The 19,860-nt window shown below is 46.3% G+C and overlaps 1 protein-coding gene and 1 pseudogene across 2 annotated transcripts in view; one reads left to right on the forward strand and one right to left on the reverse strand.

Annotated features, from left to right (window-relative positions):
* PARP1 (poly(ADP-ribose) polymerase 1) overlaps positions 1–19,411 on the forward strand; it is a 52,046-nt gene extending 32,635 nt beyond the window's left edge. The window contains exons 14-24 of one of the 2 annotated variants that reach the window (XM_023513884.1): positions 4,849–4,977; positions 9,406–9,489; positions 11,110–11,232; positions 11,816–11,944; positions 13,907–14,005; positions 15,104–15,256; positions 16,192–16,319; positions 17,384–17,445; positions 18,126–18,240; positions 18,564–18,588; positions 19,246–19,401. In XM_023513884.1, coding sequence (XP_023369652.1) covers positions 4,849–4,977; positions 9,406–9,489; positions 11,110–11,232; positions 11,816–11,944; positions 13,907–14,005; positions 15,104–15,256; positions 16,192–16,319; positions 17,384–17,445; positions 18,126–18,240; positions 18,564–18,588; positions 19,246–19,395 — 1,197 coding nt within the window. In that variant the 3' untranslated portion in view covers positions 19,396–19,401. Of the gene's footprint in view, positions 1–4,848; positions 4,978–9,405; positions 9,490–11,109; positions 11,233–11,815; positions 11,945–13,906; positions 14,006–15,103; positions 15,257–16,191; positions 16,320–17,383; positions 17,446–18,125; positions 18,241–18,563 lie in introns of both variants that reach the window. The other variant, XM_003790989.1, reaches the window with a different exon arrangement.
* Positions 2,804–4,791, reverse strand: LOC105887080 (annotated as a pseudogene).
* Positions 19,412–19,860: the final 449 nt, after the last annotated feature.

Below are 19,860 nucleotides of genomic sequence, written 5' to 3' on the forward strand. Positions count from 1 at the left end.
AGCTTGAGGCTCTGTTTCAAAAAAAAAAAAAAAAGAAAGAAAATAGTAACAAACCAAATCCAGTAGTGTGTAAGTTTGGTCCAACTTTAAACAATCAGTGTAATGGACCATGTGAATATAAGACAAAAATCACATGGTCACCTCAGTAGATGTGGAAAAAGCATTTAATAAAATCTACACTGTGAAGATAAAGTTTAAATGAGAACAGGGGTAACATTTTTTTTGAATTGCTCCTGACACCGTGTACAGGATAATTCATAGATTCTGGAGAAGCCTTTTTATCTGAATTTCTGTTCACCATTGAATCATGTGACCTGGTTTGTCATCAGGATAGAATTACAGTAACTTTACATATTCTACTAGGTCACAGTTTTTAGTCTCAGATGATTATTATTATTATTATTATTTTTTGAGACAGTTTCAGTGTGTCACCCTCCGTAGAGCGCTGTGGCATCACGGCTCCCAGTAACCTCAAACTCTTAGGCTTAAGGGATCCTCTTGTCTTAGCCTCCCTAGCTAAGGAGCCTCCCTAGCAGCTGGGATTACAGGTGCTCACCACAGTGCCTGACTGGGTTTTTCCATTTCTTTCATGAGTCGGGGTCTCACTTTCACTCAGGTGAGTCTTGAACACCTGAGCTCAAGCAATTCTCCCTCCTCACCCTCCCACAGTGCAGGGATTGCAGGCATGAGCCACTGAGCCCAGCTGTTTTTGTTTTTATTTATTTATTTTTTTAGAAACAAGAGTCTTACTTTATCTCCCTCGGCAGAATGCTGTGGCATCACACAGCTCGCAGCAACTGCCAACTCCTGGGCTTAGGTGATTCTCTTGCCTTAGCCTCCTGTAGCTGGGACTACAGGCGCCCACCAGGACACCTGGATATTGTTTTGTTGCAGTGCAGTTTGGCTGGGATCGAGTTTGAACCCACCCCCTCTGTATATGGGGCCAGTGCCCTGTTTCTGTTGTTCTTGATGAAAATAATTGCCTTTTGAAAAATGAGACTCTATTACTTTCTTTAATTGGAGGAAGTACACATTTACTTCATAAAATAAGAGACTTTAATTCCATATCTTTGGGTTATAGTGTATCTCAAAGGGGGAATTCTTAAGTTCACCTCTATGAATTCCACGGTAAAAGTAGAATTTATTTCTTCTATAATGCTAAGATAGCGGCTGGACTTTCAAGATAGACTTAGTCTGACTCAGTAGTACCCCCTACTGAGATAAATGTGTTTTTTTGGAAATTTCTATAACTACCACGGCATGGAATTAACCACAGTTAAGAGTCAAAGCACAGGTCTTTTTCAGTCTTCTTTCATTGTACTCTTATTTCCCCACCACCATAAAATTAGAATCTTGCCTTATACACAATGTTGCATCCATCTGTTTTTTGCCCTAATGTATCAGGAACATTTCCAGTCTGTGTCTTCAATAGCAGCACTGTCTAATAGAAATTATAATGTAAGCTGCTAAAATATTTTAAAGTTTTTCATAACCACATTTTAAAAAACAAAACAATCAATGAAATTAATATTGGGTTTTTTTTTATTTTTATTGTTTTGGAGACAGTGTCTCACTCTATTGCCCAGGCTAGAGTGCCATGGTGTCAGCCTAGCTCACAGCAGCATCAAACTCCTGGGTTCAAGGGATCAACCTGCCTCAGCCTCCCAAGTAGCTGGGACTACAGGTGCCTATCTTTGAAATCTGGTGTATATTTTACAGTTACAGCACTTTTCAGTTTGATCAGTGGGTACTGTATAAAACTGTACCAATCCAGAGTCTCTAGCTGTTGACCTGGGTAGAGTGCAATGGCATCATAGCTCATAGCAACCTCTAAGCAATCCTCTTGACTTAGCTTATCTATATTTAGTAGAGAAAGGGTCTTACTTTTTTTTTTTTTTTTAGTTTTTTTTGGCCAGGGCTGGGTTTGAACCCGCCACCTCCAGCATATGGGACTGGCGCCTTACTCCTTTGAGCCAGAGGCACTGCCTGAAAGGGTCTTACTTTTCCTCAGGCTGGTCTTGAACTCATGAGCTCAAGCAGTCCACCTACCTCAGCCTCCCTGAGTGTTGGGATTATAGGTGTGAGCCACTGTGCTCAGCCTGTTTTACTTTCTTTCAGGTGTTCTATTAAGTGGGCCATACTGTAGCTGGTTTCTAAGTTGCAAAATAACATAAATTTAACAATAACATAGCCTGTTAGAGCATGACAAGCTTTCCCTCTCCCTAAAAAAACAAAAAGAAATACTGAAAACATACAGTGGAGAGTTAAATAAATAAGACGTAAAAAAGAAATGAAAAACCTGTTAAAACATGCTTATGTTGTGTGGTGCCTGTGGCTCAAAAGGGTAGGGTGCTGACCTCATATGCCGGAGGTGGCAGGTTCAAACCCAGCCCTAGCCAAAGGAAAAAACAAAAAGGCGCGCTTATGTTTACTTTGCCAGAGTATCTCTTCTTTTTCTTTTTCTTTTTCCTTTTTTTTAGACGGAGTCTCATGTTGCCCTTGGTAGAGTGCTATGACATCACAGCTCACAGCAACCTCAAACTCTTGGGCTTAAGCAAGTTTCTTGCCGCAGCCTCCCAAGTAGCTGGGACTACAGGGCCTATCACCCATCACAACACCTGGCTATTTTTTCGTTGTAGTTGTCATTGTTAAGCTGGCCCAGGCTGGATTCCAACCTGCCATGCTTGGTGTATGTGGCTGGTGCCATAACCACAGTGCTACAGGCACCGAGCCAGAGAGTATCATTTCTTTTTTTTGTTTGTTTTTGTTTGTTTTTTTTTTGTTTTTTCAGGAAGAGCAGTGGCAGCTGCCTTTATTAGAGGTCACGGGCCAGCTGACTTCAATCAAAGGCCACACACTTGATGTTGAAGTCACCATCAGCTGCCATGTAGTTGATGGCCTCCAGGTTGAGGCGGTTAGGGAACTTGAATGTGTAACCATCTGGCAGCTTGACGGTCAGGTCAGCCCGGTCAAAGCTGATGCACACCTCCACGGCACTTCCAGGCTGGAAGGGAAAGGCAGCCTCCCGCTGCTCAGCCCCCCAGGCCCCACCGTCCTTGCTGTTGCACACGATAGTACTGGCATCCCCGTGGGCATCCAAGTGGGGGTTGAAATGCAGGCACAGGTTGTTGCTGTCTTTGCCCAGATTCAGCACAGAGCTCTTGGCGTCAGGGGCCACCTCGTCCCGTACTCTGAGGCACTCCCCAGGTTTGAGATTCAGGTTGCTGGCGACCAGACCACAAGCCCTGATTGAAGCAGGAGGATTTGGGGACCGGTGCTCCAGCCGTCTGAAGACTCCACCCGGAGAGTATCCTTTCTTAAGGCTCTATTGAGTCCCATCCTGTGAGGTGGAGCAGAATTCAAAATGTATCAAAACAATCCTCTTAGGCATGTAGATTATTTCCAGGCATTTGCTATAATGATGCTGATACATATATTAAATATATACGTGCCCTATAATTATGGCCCTTACAAGTAGTTACAGGTTCATAACATATATGGACATAAATAAAGCTTTTAAACACATTGATAATTTGCCCTCCAATGAAGTTATACCCTCAAGATAAAAGAGTGCATTGAAGACTCAATATTTCAACATTAAAAGTAAGCCTGCAGAGGTAACGACAGCAATCAGGGGCACTAAGAACATAGATTAGCGCCCTGCATTTTGTAAGCCAGGTGGTTTCCTTATTCAAAGCCCAGCACCAAATAAATACCAAGCACTTGTATTAGTTGCTTCAGTTCAAAGACTAAAAGCAACAAGAGTTAAAGCAGGCTCTGTACCTGTAGCTCAGTGGCTAGGGCGCCAGCCACATACACCAGGACTGGGTGTTTTGAAGCTGGCCCGGGGCCTGCCAAACAATAACAACTACAACCAAAAAAATGGCCGAAGCAAGAGAATCGCTTAAGCCCAAGAGTTTGAGGTTGCTGTGAGGATTTATGCCACAGTACTCTACCGAGAGCAACGTAGTGGTCTTACTGTGTTAAACAGTCTGATTCTCAAACTCCTGGCCTCAAGCAGTCCTCCTGCCTCAGCCTGCTGAGATTATAGATGTGAGCCTCTGTGCCCAGTCAATACAGTGTAATCTGGATAGCCTGGGTGCTTATAGCAGAAGTCCCATGTGTTATCATTTTATTAGGTAGTGTGATGGGGGGTGGGGACAATGTTGTAGGGAAATAGGGAAGATTACTGCTTTTAACACTGTCAAGTTGGCCAATAGGAAGTGGGACTGTTATCTTAATCCTTTGGGAGTACAGAGAAGGCTATGGAAACTCAGAGCTGGCCCTTGGGTGAGTAAATGTAAGAGAAAGGGGGAAGAATTTGTCTATCAGTCTCATGTCCCATTGCTCCCAGGTTCACCTTTGAAGCTGCCCAGGTTCTCCAGGTTGGCCATGAGTGGGCACTGGGCAAGTTCCCAGGCAACACCAGCAGCCGCCTGTGGTGCGGCAGTCTGTGCCAGTGTTGCAGTGTAGCTGGAATAAGAATCTAGAGCAGCCAAGAGGACTTAGGGGTGCAGAGGAAATGTCTGACCCATGTACAAAATCACACATGTTCCTCCTGGCCACTGATACCCAAACATTTTCAATTAACATTCAACTTTTTTTACTGGTGAAACTCCATCCTGTGTCTTTTTTGTTTTGTTTTGGTTTTTTTTGCAGTTTTTGGCTGGGTCTGGGTTTGAACCCACCACCTCCAGCATATGGGACCAGCACCCTACCCTTTTGAGCCACAGGCACCACCCCATCCTGTGTCTTATATCTGCAACCCAGCCCCTCAGATACCACCTCCATGGCTTGTTGAATTGGGTCTCTTTACTGATGTTTTTTTGTTTGTTTGTTTCCCTGAAGGATGAAGAGGCGGTGAAGAAGCTGACAGTAAACCCAGGGACCAAGTCCAAGCTCTCCAAGCCAGTTCAGGAGCTTATTAAGATGATCTTTGATGTGGAAAGTATGAAGAAAGCCATGGTGGAATATGAGGTGATTGCACTTTATTATTTTATCTGTGAGCATTTGCTGAGGGCAGTGATCTGTGTACTGAACTGGTGAAGACCTCTCTGGCTGTTCTTATTTTCTTGTTTCTCTTTCACAAACAGAAAATGTTGATCCAGCTCGGCGCCCATAGTTCAGTGAGTAGGGTGCCGGCCATATACATGAAAGCTGGTGGGTTCAAGCCCGGCCCAGACCTGCTAAACAACAATGATAACTGCAGCTAAAAATAGCCAGGCATTTTGGCAGGCCCCTGTAGTCCCAGCTACTCACGAGGCTGAGGCAAGAGAATCGCATAAGCCTGAGAGTTTGAGGTGGCTGTGAGCTGTGATGCCACAGCACTCTACCAAGGGTGACTTAAGGACACTGTCTCAAAAAAGAAAGAAAAAATGTTGATTGGCTGTCAGCTCCTTGTGCCTGTCCTTCAGTCTCGATCGTGTAAGTGCTGCTGCCTGGAGTGCTTGTTCTCTCACAGAGGGTCCTTTGACTTACTGTGCAGTGTGTGGTGTCTTGTTAGAGAGCTGTCCACTGGTCTGCAGTCCCCTTTGTACTTTTCCCCTTCTTGTTGCCATGATAGGGTGTTTCTCATAGTTCTTTTGTGGCCCAACCAAACCAGCCAACTTGAGTTATGGAAAGTCCAAGGTATAGCCCACTTACAGAAAAAGAAAACCACTATACCCAGCACTGTCAGTGCAGAGAGCTGCTGGCACTTGCTTCATTAGATAAAACTTGATACCAGCTGTTTTCAAGAAAAGGTTGGGAGTTGGATGGGGCTGATGGTTGTTGGATAAATCATACCTCCTGCCCAGGACAGAAATGGCCAGGACTGTAGGCAGAGGTCAGGCTTATCCTATCTGTTCTCCGTCTTATCTCTGCTCTTTGCCTAGGGGGTGAGTGCAGAAGACCTTGTTCTTGCTGCTCTAGGCATCAGGGTTCTTGAGTGCTGGCCCTGGGAGCCTTCAGAGCAGAGACGATCCAGGCGCTGTTGATACCTGGAAGCAGACACAGTCGCTCTCCTCTTTCCCCATCTGCAAATGAGCAGCTACAGTACACTGATCATTCCCTTTGTCCTGGAAACCCAGAGAGTGAGAGTCCAAGATCCTTGCCGAGCATTCCTCCCCTTCTCCATGGGGGTTGCTCCTTTCACACTACTGTCATGTGTTTACCCATGTCCTGCCTCCTTAGGGCCTACTTGCAAGCCTTCAAACGAGGATAGGGGATCAAACCTGGGCACTGTAAACCCCCCACAGCCTTTTTTCTTCCCAACTCCATAGATGGGAGGGCCAGCCTCAGCATCTCCCTAGCGGGAGCTCACCCTGGCAGGACTGCTCACAGCCCAGCTGTTATTAGACAGTGGAGTGTTAACATACATCCTGTAACCGGTTTGAAAAGGGCCAGGGCTTATGCACTGTTCTTGTTCAAGTCAGTTTATAACCATACTTCTGCTTGGGAGGTCCACTAGTTTGAACAGTTTGTTCTGGCTCGCCATAAGCAGCAAAGGGTAGAGGTAGAGAGGTGCTGGGGTAAGGGAGAGGAGGGTCTCTGTTTCATGAATGTTTTGATGTCTCACACGTCATTTCCAGCCTCCTGGAACTCTGTACTGGGTACTCTGACTGACATAAGTTCACAGCTATTCTCAGCTAGAAGTCCTTTCCTCTGAAATGACATTTGTATGTTGTTTTTCACTCAGACAAGTAGCTAGCAGGAAGGGAAGAGACAGGGGCCCTGCTACTGAAACAGGCTGGAAGGCAGCCAGTGGGAGGTATGTGGAAAGTGGGGTGCCCACGCCCAGCCATGTGTGATGACCCTGGGGGCTTCACCCTAGCACCAAGGAAACCTAACTCTGCCTGTGAAGGTGGCACATTCCTACTCTGGGAGGAATGGAGTCCCATCACTCACGCCACACAGGGTTGGCAGTGGGGGATCCAGGCTCTAGCCCTAGGTGTCGGCCGCTGGGGTTGAAGAGCCCCTGAGAGTGAGGCCTCTTTCCCCCTTGTCCCTTTCTCCTTAAACCAGGCTACTGAGGAGCCACTACATCCAGCCCAGTGCCATGCCAGATTCTGGGAGTGAAAACGTCCTGTGTTAATGGAGCCCATTTCTTGCATAGCCCATGCATACATTTTCAGGGGTGTGTGGTTATACAAACACCAGAATTCTGCTGCTTAGGGAATGTTGCTCCTTTTGGAGTTCCTTCTTAGAATTGTTTTCAGAGCCAAAAGATAAGCCATACTAAAGCCACTCTGTGGCTCACGCCTATAATCCCAGCACTCTGGGAGGCTGAGGCAGGTGGATTGCCTGAGCTCACAAGTTCAAGACCAGACTGAACTAGATTGAGACTCTATCTCTAAAAATAGCCCAACGTTGTGGTAGGCACCTGTATTTCCAGCTACTTGAGAGGCTAAGGCAAAAGAATTACTTAAGCCCAAGAATTTGAAGTTGCTGTGAGCTATGACACCATGGCGCTCTACCAAGGGCTACAAATTAAGACTGTCTCAAAATAAAGTCACACTGCTCTTTTGTTTACTTTGTTCTTGATTTAAAATAGGTTATCCACCTTTTTCCCCAGACATGGCTCCAACTATTTAACTCTTGCCAGAAATCGGATCTCCCCTCAGGATGGAGAGTTTGCAGTATTGAGAGTATAGAGAAGCATGCCAGGGCTTATGGATGTTGTTAGAACTTACTGCTGCTGGCTCCTAATGGAGCGATGAGCACTTTTCATATCCTCTTATTTACTTTTATCACCATAGCAATTCCTTTTTTTGTTTTTTCTTGAGACAGAGTCTCACTGTGTTGCCCTTGGTAGAATGCTGTGGTGTCACAGCTCACAGCAACCTCAAACTCTTAGGCTTAAGCGATTCTCTTGCCTCAGCCTCCCAAGTAGCTGGGACTACAGGTGCCCGCCACAATACCCAGCTATTTTTTAGTTGCAGTTGTCATTATTGTTTTAGCAGGCCCAGGCCAGGCTCAAACCCACCACCTTCGGTGTATGTGGCCAGTGCCCTACTCTCTGAGCTATGGGCACCAACCCAGTAGTTTCATGGAGCATGGGGTCACCTGATACACAGGTGTCTCCAACTTGGGGCTGAGTAAGCAGCACAGGCAGGGTCACTCTCAGAAGGAAGTAGGTGCCTTTTAAGGGAGGTAGCCTTATTTTACAAATGGAAAACTAAGGCTGGCTGGGTGCCGGTAGCTTAGTGGTTAGGGCACCAGCCACATGCTCTGGGGCTGGTGGGTTCAAACCCAGGCCGGGCTTGCTAAACAAACAAACAAAAAATAGCCAGGCATTGTAGCAGGTGCCTGTAGTCCCATCTACTAGGGAGGCTGGGGCAAGAGAATTGCTCAAGTCCAGGAATTTGAGGTTGCTGTGAACAGTGTACTGAGGACAAAAAAGTAGGACTTTGTCTCAATTTAAAAAAAAGAAAAGAAAACTTAAGACTGAGAGTGGATGCCTCACTGGCTAAGTGGTGATCAGGTCTTCCTTCTGGCCACGAGTCTCCTGCTGCTTCCACTGCAGCTTGCAGCCTTTCTTGATGGCAGTACCCAAGGTGATGTGTGGTAGCAGTGTCATTGTAACAAATGTTAAGCTTTTTGTGGTGACTGGTTCAAAAGGGACAGCATTGATTTAAATATAAGTACATAAGTTCAGGAGTGTGTCCTTTTAAAAATGTTTGGGCTCAGTGCCAGCCACATATATCTGAGCTGGCGGGTGCGAATCCAGCGGAGGGGCCTGCCAAACAACAATGGCTGCTGCAACCAAAAAATAGCCGACTATTGTGGCAGGTGCCTGTGGTCCCAGCTACTTGGGAGGCTGAGGCAGGAGACTCGCTTGAGCCCAGGAGTTGGAGGTTGCTATGAGCAGTGAAGCCATAGCACTGTACCCAGGGTGACAGCTTGAGGCTCTTGTCTCAAAAAAAAAAAAATACAACAAAATAAAAATAATGTTTCTACTTGAATATTATCCAACTGGGAACTCAAGCAGGAGTGCATTATTGCATTGACTCTGTGACTCCAAGGGGACACAGGGGAGGTCTGCAGGGATGCTGATGTGGGGAACCATGAATGATGGGCCGTTATCCTCACTTAGGAATTGGATGGGGATTGTACTGTACCTTCTTCCAGAAGTGCTGGGCTATTTGAAAGGGAGCCTAGGCATAGAGGAGCCAAAGTTGGCTAGCACAAGTTGAGTCAGTGTCTTCTTCCAGGTAGATTCCTATTCCTTGTGGGGCAGGTGGGGCTACAAACTCTGAAGTTGGGTCATGGGGTCAGGGATCTCCTCAGGAAAACTGGACTGGCTTATGACAGCTTCCACTGGGGGCCCGAGAGGCAGGGGTGAGGGGTGCTTGGCCTCACTCTCCTGTTGTCATGCTGCACACACAGTGCCCTGCTTTCAAAGGGGAAAACCCCCTGTCTCTTCAGATTGATCTTCAGAAGATGCCCTTGGGGAAGCTGAGCAAGAGGCAGATCCAGGCCGCATACTCCATCCTCAGTGAGGTCCAGCAGGTAAGCAAGGAGCCTGGCTTGCACCACCTTCCCCTGGCTGGCTTCTCACCTAGGAGATATTCAAGATTAATGAAACACAGTGCTGAACCACTATTCGCGGACTCAGGTTTTTCCACTTCAACAAATGTGACCAACTAGTGCCTGCTGCTTGCAAAAGATCATCAAAAAACAAATGAATAACTGTGTTTTCAGTTATCAGGTATGTAGTAAACTCCTAAATACTTAGGAATTTGGTTACCACATCTCTTTAAAATATAGTCATCTCTAGGTATATCCAGGACTCCCCAAGGATACCAAAATTTACACATGCTTGAGTCCTATAGTTGGCCCTGTGAAACCCATGGGTACAAAAAGTCACCACTCTGTGTCCACCAGTCTCAAATCCCAGGAATACTGTATTTTCAGTCTGCCTTTTGTTGACTCAGCAAACACAAAAGCTGACTGTATTTATTTAAAAAAATCTATAAGTGGGCCCATGTTGTTCAAGGGTCAACTGTATTGTGATTTTATTTTATGTGAATTTAAGACACACAGTTACTAGGAAGTCATCCAATGGAAAACTCTTTTTCCTGGTATTCATGTTCATACAACATTCTTTGAGCATCTTTCAAGGTCTCCCAGTCTCAGCCTTTAAGCTACTTCCTGGATTCCACTGTATTTAGAGGTGAGATGTAGGCTTGGCTTTAAAGCACACAAGAAGCAAAGTGGGTCCAGGAACCAGACTTTCTGGCTGGTGCTGAGGAAGAGCCCTGAATTCAGTCCAGTTACAGCTGGTCCTAAGCCATGACTTTCCTTGTTTCCCACTAGCTGAGAACTTAGAAGGTTTCTTCAGCCTAAGTTCTTCTTCCTATTCTGGAATCCCTGTGTGGAAGGGCTAGAATACCATCCTAGTCCATTGCAAAGAGCCAGCTACAGCACAGATAGACGTCCTATCAAGGAGTGACGTCTACATCACAGTGGGAAGCAGATGCTGGGGCTCTGGGCCTGCTATGTGACCCTCCTGTGGTCACCGGAGCTGTTTGCCAAAATACATGGTGTCCCAGTGGTCAAGCTGTCCTACCTCTTTCTGCATTTGTATAGCACCCACTCATATGGAGCATCAGCAGGCACTGTGGCAGTAGGGCTTGCTTAGCTTTTCTTTGCCTGGCCACCTGGATCTCCAGGTGCAGTAAAAAGTAATTCCCCACCTCAAAGATGAATGTCAGCGGATGAAGGGAGCCTGCCTGAATTTTATTGCAATGATCAACCCCTCCGACATTTTATTATGAAAATTTTTCAAACATATAAAAAGTGAAAGAACTTTATAGCCGGGAGCCTACCCACCTGCATTATTAATTATAATTAATATTTTGTATAGTGGGGGGGGTTGTATATCTGTAACTACACAGTTGAAATTTCACATGAGCTGTGATCCTGGAGGACAGGGGGTCCTGCCTCTGTTTGGTGATGGAACATCAAGAGGAAAGGGGCCTTCTGGTCATTTCCTACGTGTCTTACAGAGCAAGCTGCCTCTTGACTTGGCTACAGCACCCACCTTCCAGAAGAAAAAGCCTGGCCACGTGAAGGGGCACTTAGAGCTGCCGCCTCACTCTTGTGTTCCTCCCTCCCTTCCTTCTCCAGGCAGTGTCCCAGGGCAGCAGTGATTCCCAGATCCTGGATCTGTCAAATCGCTTCTACACCCTGATCCCCCACGACTTTGGGATGAAGAAACCTCCACTCCTGAACAATGAGGGCAGCGTGCAGGTAGCACAGAGGCTCAGAAGGGAGCCACAAATCCGCTAGGCTGGGACGTTACCCCCTCGCCACCATCCTTCCACATCAGGAGCCTGAGGCCAAGCACCACTGCCCAGCCTTGTTTTGAAGTGGGGCTTCTATCCACATTGGGGGAGGCAGAACTGTTTTTCCTGTCCCTGTTCTACCAAGCTAGTAGGGAAAAGAGCCATTGGAGAGGAAAAATCCCTTTCCTTAGAATAGCATTTTCCTCCCCATTTCCCACCCCCTACCCCCTGGCCTCATAAGGCAGCCCAGGAAAGCTGGTGGTTCAGGAATGGTTTGTTGGTAGTTTCTTTGACATAAGTCCCCAGTTGTCAGAGTGTGTGAGAGGAAGGAAGGTTCTTACTTCCACCACTTAACCTCCACCTCCTCGCAGGCACTCATCAGTATTCCAGGAACTCCTTGTGAATGTTCACTGTGGGCAGCAGGTGGCAGGATGTCCTTCTCTGGGGGGAGATTCCCCCTTTTATTGTAGCAAACTCTATCTGCACGTAGGGTTTATTTGCCAAAACTTGCACTGTGGTACTTAGTAGCTTTTTTTATATTCTTCCAGGCCAAGGTAGAAATGCTGGACAACCTGCTAGACATTGAGGTGGCCTACAGCCTGCTCAGGGGTGGGTCTGATGACAGCAGCAAGGACCCCATCGATGTCAACTATGAGAAGCTCAAAACCAACATTAAGGTAACTGGGTTGGCCCTTCCTCAAGTATTACTAACCACTCATCCCAAGAGTAATAGTCCTGAACTTGAGTGTATGTCCAGATCTCCTGCAAAATTTATTAAGACACAGATAGTTGGGCCTAAGAATTTGCCTTTCTAACAAACCTCTGCCTAGTGCTGCTGGTGGTCCTTTGAGAACCTCTGAAAATCTCACCTATGCAGAATGCACTTTGCAAGGCAGCCTTCTGAGCCAGCACCTTGGCTTGATGTAAATACTGGTTTTTGAGGGATCTTACTAAAAGTTCCCTTTTTTCTCCTCAGTTTAAAGAGGACCTCAGATTTTTGAGATTCTTGAGACATGAGCCTTTCTTTTTCTTTTTTTGAGACAGAGTCTCACTATGTTGCCCTCAGTAGAGTGCCGTGGGGCTCAAGTGTTTCTCTTGTCTCAACCTCTCCAGTACTTGGCACCCGCCACAACGCCTGGCTGTTTTTAGAGGTGGGGTCTCGCTCTTGTTCAGGCTGGTCTCAAGCAATCGGCCCATCTTGGCCTCACAAAATGTTAGGATTACAGGAGTGAGCCACTGCTCCTGGCCAGGCATGAACTTTTAGGAAATTAATTATCAATGCCCACTTCAGAAGTAGAAATGCTGGATGAAGATACAATGCTTGAGTTTTTCTCTAGAGCTGAAGTTGTGCGTGTCAGCACACACATACTCCCTGAATTTGGGTTTGTTGGACACCTAGGTAAACCATCAGGGTGATGTCTGCCTCAGCTTTTAAGTTGCCCTGCCTTTGAGCCTCATCTCATCACCCATGTTCCCCCCTTTCCTCAGCCCCTGCTTCCTTCCCTGCGGTATTCTAAGGGTTTAAGTCCGCTGCAGTCTGTTGAGCCTGGTACCCTGTGTACATCACAAAGAAGAGCCGTGGCTCCTTGCCTGGGACACTGCACAGATCTGTGGGCCCAAGCAAGATGAAACACCAAAAGTCATTTGTTTTGCTTCTGGGGCACCTTAAGGGATACCTAGTTTCTTGGTTTACAATTCTGAAGACTTTTAATTTGGAGGCAGTGAGATAGGCCAGAATTCTTAGATAATCTAAACTTTGGATAAGAATGTGAAAATTATATAAGAAAACACATGGCTCAGTACCCTTAGCTCAGTGGGTAGAGCACCAGCCACATAAGCCGGGGCTGCGGGTTCAAACCTGGCCCCGGGCTGCTAAACAACAATGACAATTACAACAGAAAAATAGCCAGGCACTGTGGTGGGTGCCTGTAGTCCCAGCTACTCGGGAGGCTGAGGCAAGAGAATCGCTTAAGCCCATGAGTTGGAGGTTGCTGTGAGCTATGACACCACGGCACTCTACCCAGGGCAACATAGTGAGACAGAGAACATGGATAGCTTTCTCAGTAATACATGGGGTTTATTTAGCATCGATTTTATTAACTACTTGATGGTTGTTTGTTGAGTGTGTGTTCTGAGCATGCCAGAAAATGAATGACCCTAAAGATTCAAAAGAAACAGCATTTGTCTGTCTTCAGAGCAGTTGATCCTTATCTCCTTACCACTTTTAATTGCAATTCTTCACTATGGGACATCTTCAGGCCTATTACGTTTTAATTTGTGATGAGTTAGACTCTTATTCCAGAGCCCATTCCCTGTTCTGAAGATTCCTTGTTCACTGACAGTAAGCCCCATCATATTTTAGCTTTCTTGAGACCCCAAAGCATAGAATTTTAAGACAGAAGGCAACCCTAATACTAGCAACTCAAGTAGATAAAGAGGCAGAGAGGGGGAACCACTGGCTCAAGGCCTGCCCTGCCCAGGCGATGAGCCTGGAACCCAGCCTCTTGGTCCTGTCTGAGTTTCCATTGAGGAGTGTGGTACTGATCTGTGCATCAGCTGAACCTGTGTGGTGTTCTTCTGTGTCTGAGGGGCTCGCCTGGGGTCTCCCTTACTCTAATCCCAAGATATCTTTTATCTAGGTGGTTGATAAAGATTCTGAAGAAGCCGAGATCATCAGGAAGTATGTTAAGAACACTCATGCTACCACACACAATGCATATGACCTGCAGGTTGTCGATGTAAGAATCTCATCTCTCCGCCCTCTTCTGTGTCCTGCCAGCTTTCCTCTGCCTACTCCTCCAACCTGGGCCTGAGTAGGAAAGAGTAGTTTCTTTTCTTTTTTTTTTTTTTTTTTTTTGAAACGGAGCCTCAAGCTATCCCCCTGGGTAGAGTGCTATGGCATCACGCTCCATCGCAACCTCCAACTCCTGGGCTCAAGCGAGTCTCCTGCCTCAGCCTCCCAAGTAGCTGGTACCACAGGCACCCGCCACAACGCCCGGCCATTTTTTGGTTGCAGCCGTCATTGTTGTTTGGCGGGCCCGGGCTGGGGGTTCGAACCCGCCACCTTAGGTGTATGTGGCTGGCGCCTTAGCTGCCTGAGCCACAGGCGCCAAGCCTAATAGTTTATTTTCAATAAGTAGAGGAAATGACTAATTTATTGAACAGAAAAATAAGTAATCTCATGGTAGTTTGGGGGTGGCTTTTTGTTCTATTTTAAAGGACATTTCCTGTCCTTAAACTTGTTTGTTTTTGAGCAGAGTCTCAGTCTGTTGCCCTGGGTAGAGTGCCGTAGCATCATCATAGTGCACAGCAACCTCCAACTCTTGGGCTCCAGCAGTCCTCTTGCCTTGGCTTCCCATGTCCCATGTAGCTGGGACTATAGGAGTCTAACCCAATGCCTAGCTGGTTTTTTCTATTTTTAGTAGAGATGGGGGTCTCTGTTGTTTAGGTTGGTCTTGAACTCCTGAGCTCAAACAATCCACCGGCCTCAGCCTCCCAGAGTGCTAGATTACAGGCATGAGCTACTGTGCCCAGCCCAAACCTGGTTTTAGAATCAGAAAATATGATTGTCAGAGGTCCAGGATAAAAGTTTCTCTAGTGTCCCTCTGTACGGTAATACTGATTCTAACAGCTGGTCTCTGCCAGGTGGGACCTCCACAAGTCCGAGAACTCTATCACAGCTGGATGGCAAACCATCTTCATAGTGGAGCAGACTCTTAAGTTTTCTAGCTGTGGGGATAGCTGGTCAGTTCTCCTGTATCCATTCTGATCTTTCAGTCAACCAGAATAGCAAATGACTTTTTTTGCCCCTCTCCTTTGTTTAATACCGCAACCAGATCTTTAAGATAGAGCGTGAAGGGGAAAGCCAGCGCTACAAACCTTTTAAGCAGCTTCATAACCGAAGGTTGCTGTGGCACGGCTCCAGGACTACCAACTTTGCTGGAATCTTGTCCCAGGGTCTACGGATAGCCCCTCCTGAAGCGCCCGTGGTATGTGCCTGTCTCTGTAGGTGTCTGCATAAAGAGTTTTGAAAAGAGACCTTGCTTGAGATTTGGGTGTTGGCTCAGCTGTGGCTGATAAGGGAAATCCACCACATCCTTCCTTTAGTCGCTGGGTTACAGCCCACTGGTGGTAATTTCACCTTCAGCCTCCCAACTGTAATCCCATCAGAGGGTCAGCTGCATGTGATCAGACATAGATGCTGGGACAAAGGAAGTAAAGGGTCCAGGCTGGCGGCTGCTGTGAATCTAAGTGGGTGCAATGGCCACAGTCCAAGCTAAGTAGGCCTGGCTCTATCGCTTCTCAGCCAGGTGACCTCCACGAGCGTAGTGAAATGTCTTCATAGTCTTCACCAGTGACATGTGATAAATGAGCAAAGCCTTACCCAGACACGAGGAATTGTTGGGTCACCTGCTGCATCAGAGGTGTCCAGCTGGATTGGACCTGAGAGATGGGCTTCTAAGCCCCTCATTTTATGATTGTAAAGACTGAGGTTTGAGGACTGTCACTAGTGTGTGAGTGAGGTATCATCTCACTTCTCTGAACCTAATGTTTCACTTACAAAATGAAAGAAAAACAATAGCCAGCATTCAGTGGATGATTACATATACCGGGCACGAGTCTGAGTAATGTCTCTTTACTCAGTTCATCTTCACAGCAGCCGCCTAGGGGTTATTTTCCCCCAGTAGATAGAAGAGAAAAGTAGAGTCCAGAGAAGTTAAACTTCTTGCAGCCCCTCAGGTCTAAAAATCCTGGCTCATGAGCACAAACTTTGGTGTTTCCTCACCAGGGGCACTGTGAGAAGTAGAAATGATGGATTGTAGCACTTAGTTGGGGGCCTGGCTCAAGTCAGCACTCAGTATACTATAACTACTCTTAACTTCCTATTAGAAGGTTTTCAACTATCCCTTTTCCAACCCTCCAGACAGGCTACATGTTTGGTAAAGGGATCTATTTTGCCGACATGGTGTCTAAGAGTGCCAACTACTGCCATACATCTCAGGGAGACCCAATAGGCTTGATCTTGTTGGGAGAAGTTGCCCTTGGAAACATGTGAGTACATCTGGTTCTGGGGCCAGTGGCAAAATGGGAACAGGTGGCATGGGTTGTAGGCAGGAGAATGCCTCTTGACTACAAGATAATCACTAAAATTCCCCACCATGGTTACTGGACCCCCAGTTAAGACTCTTAGCTTATAAGTAGCAGAAAGAAATTAAGTTTTAAGGAAATAAGGCAGGTAGAGAGAGACCTCCCAAAACACAAGGACAGGAACACAGCCAGGACTCTAGAGCTGGCAGTGTCTGTTCCTACTGTGGAGTAGGAAGCAGAGATTTAGTTGCACAAAAGATGGTCACCCCATGGCTTTCTTCTTCCCTTGCCAATGTTTAGATTTTATGAGACCAGCCCAGATGGAACTGGAATCTTAGTCTCAGTTCTGCATTCTCCACAGAAAAAATTCTGATTAGGTTGGTTTTGGTTCCTGGTCCTGTAAACTATAACCAAAAACACGAGGTTGTTTAATAGGCCAGGAGTCCAGAGGCTGTGGAAGGTAGTCAGAAACTGAAAATGGCCAACCCACGGCCCCAAACATTTCTTTAAAAATAGCCACATAGAAGTGATTAATGAAAACAAATTATGTTTAAAAAGAACTGCAGGCTCGGCGCCTGTGGCTCAAGCAGCTAAGGCGCCAGCCACATGCACCTAAGGTGGCGGGTTCAAATCCCCAGCCCCGGCCCGCCAAACAACAATGAGGGCTGCAGCCAAAAAATGAAAAAATGGTCGGGCGTTGTGGTGGGCGCCTGTAGTCCCAGCTACTTGGGAGGCTGAGGCAGGAGACTCGCTTGAGCCCAGGAGTTGGAGGTTGCTGTGAGCGCGATACCATGGCACTCTACCCAGGGGGATAGCTTGAGGCTCTGTCTCAAAAAAAAAAAAAGAACTGCACCATCAGGTTCGGAGCAGTTCAAGAATGGGAGGGAGCGTCTCGCCACGAAGATGGGCTGAGTTCTGTGGGCTTTTACCTCATTTCTGTAAGTGGCTATGTTCTGCTAATTCGACTGGTGATGTTGAGAATCCAGGGTCCTTGGAGGCCTCTTCTGAGACTGCCCTCTCTTGAATAGGTATGAACTGAAGCATGCGTCACACATCAGCAAGTTGCCCAAGGGCAAGCACAGTGTCAAAGGTAATGTGTTTCCAAAGCTGCTGCTCTGGCCCCAGGCACCCTGGACAGCATGGAGGGAGCTTGCTCTTATCAGAATTCTATCTCTTTATGGCTGGTTGTCAAACAGGTGGAAGTCCGCTTTTTTTAAATTTCATTTTGTGGCTGCATCCAGGATCACAGATGCCATACAAGAGTGTGGGTGTGTGTACACCCCTAAGTTCAAGTAACTGTCTTAGCTACAGCAGTGAGCGGGGCCTCGTGGGACGTGGTGGGCCCTGGAACATCATGGGTAGTAGTTTGCAGCATCTGATTTAGGGCCTTCATCTGCCTGGTTGAACTAACTGCTTTGGGATTCCGTTCAGTACACGTGTGATGCCCATAGGATCTGCTACTATTCTTACTAAAATCAGTTAAGGTTTTAACTGATTACAGTTAAGGTTGCCCTGGGAGCTTTGATTTGTAACCTAGAGTTTTATACGAGTATCTGAAGGAGGATAGAGTATGGAATTTGTACATCTTTAAAAAGAGCATATAGCTTTGGACAGCGGCAGGATCATAACCAATAAGGTTTATCGTCTGGGGTACAATTATTGCTAATTTAAATGAGCACCCAGATGCAACATAAAATGGACGTCATCTCCCTGGGACAGTTTCACCATCTGTCCTCGTGGTTCATTTCGCTTGTGCCTTTTGTCTTGTAGGTTTGGGCAAAACTACCCCTGACCCCTCAGCTAGTGTTACTCTGGATGGTGTGGAGGTTCCTCTGGGGACCGGGATCTCATCCGGTGTTAACGATACGTGCCTGCTGTATAACGAGTATCCTTTCATGGGCGTGTGGTCTGAGTGTGAAGGAATGTACAGAGCTGCTTCAGCGCAGCCAGGGGACGTGATCAGAGGCTGTCCTGTAGCGTGTGTTTTGGTGACTGCTCTTAGCATTCTCTCCTTGTGTAGAGTGAGAGGACTGATTGCTCCTGTGGGCCTGAGCTTTTCCCAGTTTCCAAGTCTTATCTCCTCTTTTTATTTACTGAGAGGCACCAAGACAGCCTATGAAGTAGCCCTGAGCATCCTCCAGCCGGGGGCGTGTGGGAACATGCACTTCCTGTTGTACACCGTTGGCTCCTTGACCAGCTTCCCCTCAGGTACATCGTCTATGATATTGCTCAGGTAAACCTGAAGTATCTGCTGAAACTGAAATTCAATTTTAAGACATCCCTGTGGTGAATTGTGACCAAGGCTCAGCTACCCAGTGACTCTGGTATCACTTCACCTAATGTGCTCACATACCGACTCACAGGCAGAAAGTTTGGCTCAGTTGCTGTTGAGTTACCATCACTAAATCTCCTTAGAGGATTTTACATGAACGAGTTAAAAGATTTTTCCCAACTTTTTAAATCCTTTATTTTGTGTTGTGTTTCAGGGGAGGGGTTCTTTGGGGGGGTTTTCTTACCAGGCACAGTCCTGGTGGATAGAACTGACAGTAAAGGAGGGAAGAGGTTTTGTTCGTTTGTGAAGACTAGTCCCATGGAAGACTCCAAGCCACAGGAGGAATCTCCCTTACTGGTTTACCCAGAAAAGGGAAAAATATCCTTTTGCCCTTGTTGCTAAGTGTTCACCTTCAGTTTTGATTTGGAGAAATGTTAAGCATTTATTTTGAGGTAAAAATAAAAACTAATTTCATACTATTTAGATTTTCTTTTTTATCTTACACTTGCTGCCCTCTTTGTAGCTTTTTTTGTTTGTGGTGAGGGGTGTAGGAAGACCAAAGGAAGGAACATTAACAGTTTCTCATACTTAGAAATAAAAAGAGCTTTTCTTTTCTAGGAAAACTTGAACATGGGTGCTCTTAGAAGATGTAAATTAAAAGTTGCATTTGAAATTCTTGACTTCCTTAGGAGGGATGTTGTCTTCCAAATTAAAACTGTCTGTACTACAGATATACTTACCCAAGGGCTACTAGTAATTCTCAATTAAAATGCAAATAGCTTCTGTATTGTGTTTGCGTGTTTGGTCTCATTCTGACTCCAGATATGTTAATCTTCACAGGGCAGGGTACACAGGAACTTACAGAAGACTGTTTCTACCCTTATCTGAAATCCCAGAACGTACCTCTTAGCCAACAAGGCACTACCCAGTGGGAATGCCCCATCTGAGTGGAAAGCACCTGTATTTATTTTTAGCTTATCAGATCCTTCATGATAAATTCATATTATTCTGTACTGTGGAGGGCTTTTTTACATATACTTTACATATGGCCTCATACAATTATATTTGTGAATAATACTTAAATGTTTACATTTAAATTCTCTGGAAGCCAGGGCCAGCAGCATCCTGATGTCCCTTAGGACCTTTCATAGAAGGGAAATGGGAAGGATGGGCCAGAAGGTAGGGTACGAGCAAGAAAAGCAGGTACCAGAAGCAACTGAGGTTGCAGAGAAT

The sequence above is a fragment of the Otolemur garnettii genome, unplaced genomic scaffold (genome assembly GCF_000181295.1).
Source record: "Otolemur garnettii isolate 467f Iridium unplaced genomic scaffold, OtoGar3 scaffold00045, whole genome shotgun sequence".
In the NCBI taxonomy this organism is placed as follows: domain Eukaryota; kingdom Metazoa; phylum Chordata; class Mammalia; order Primates; family Galagidae; genus Otolemur; species Otolemur garnettii.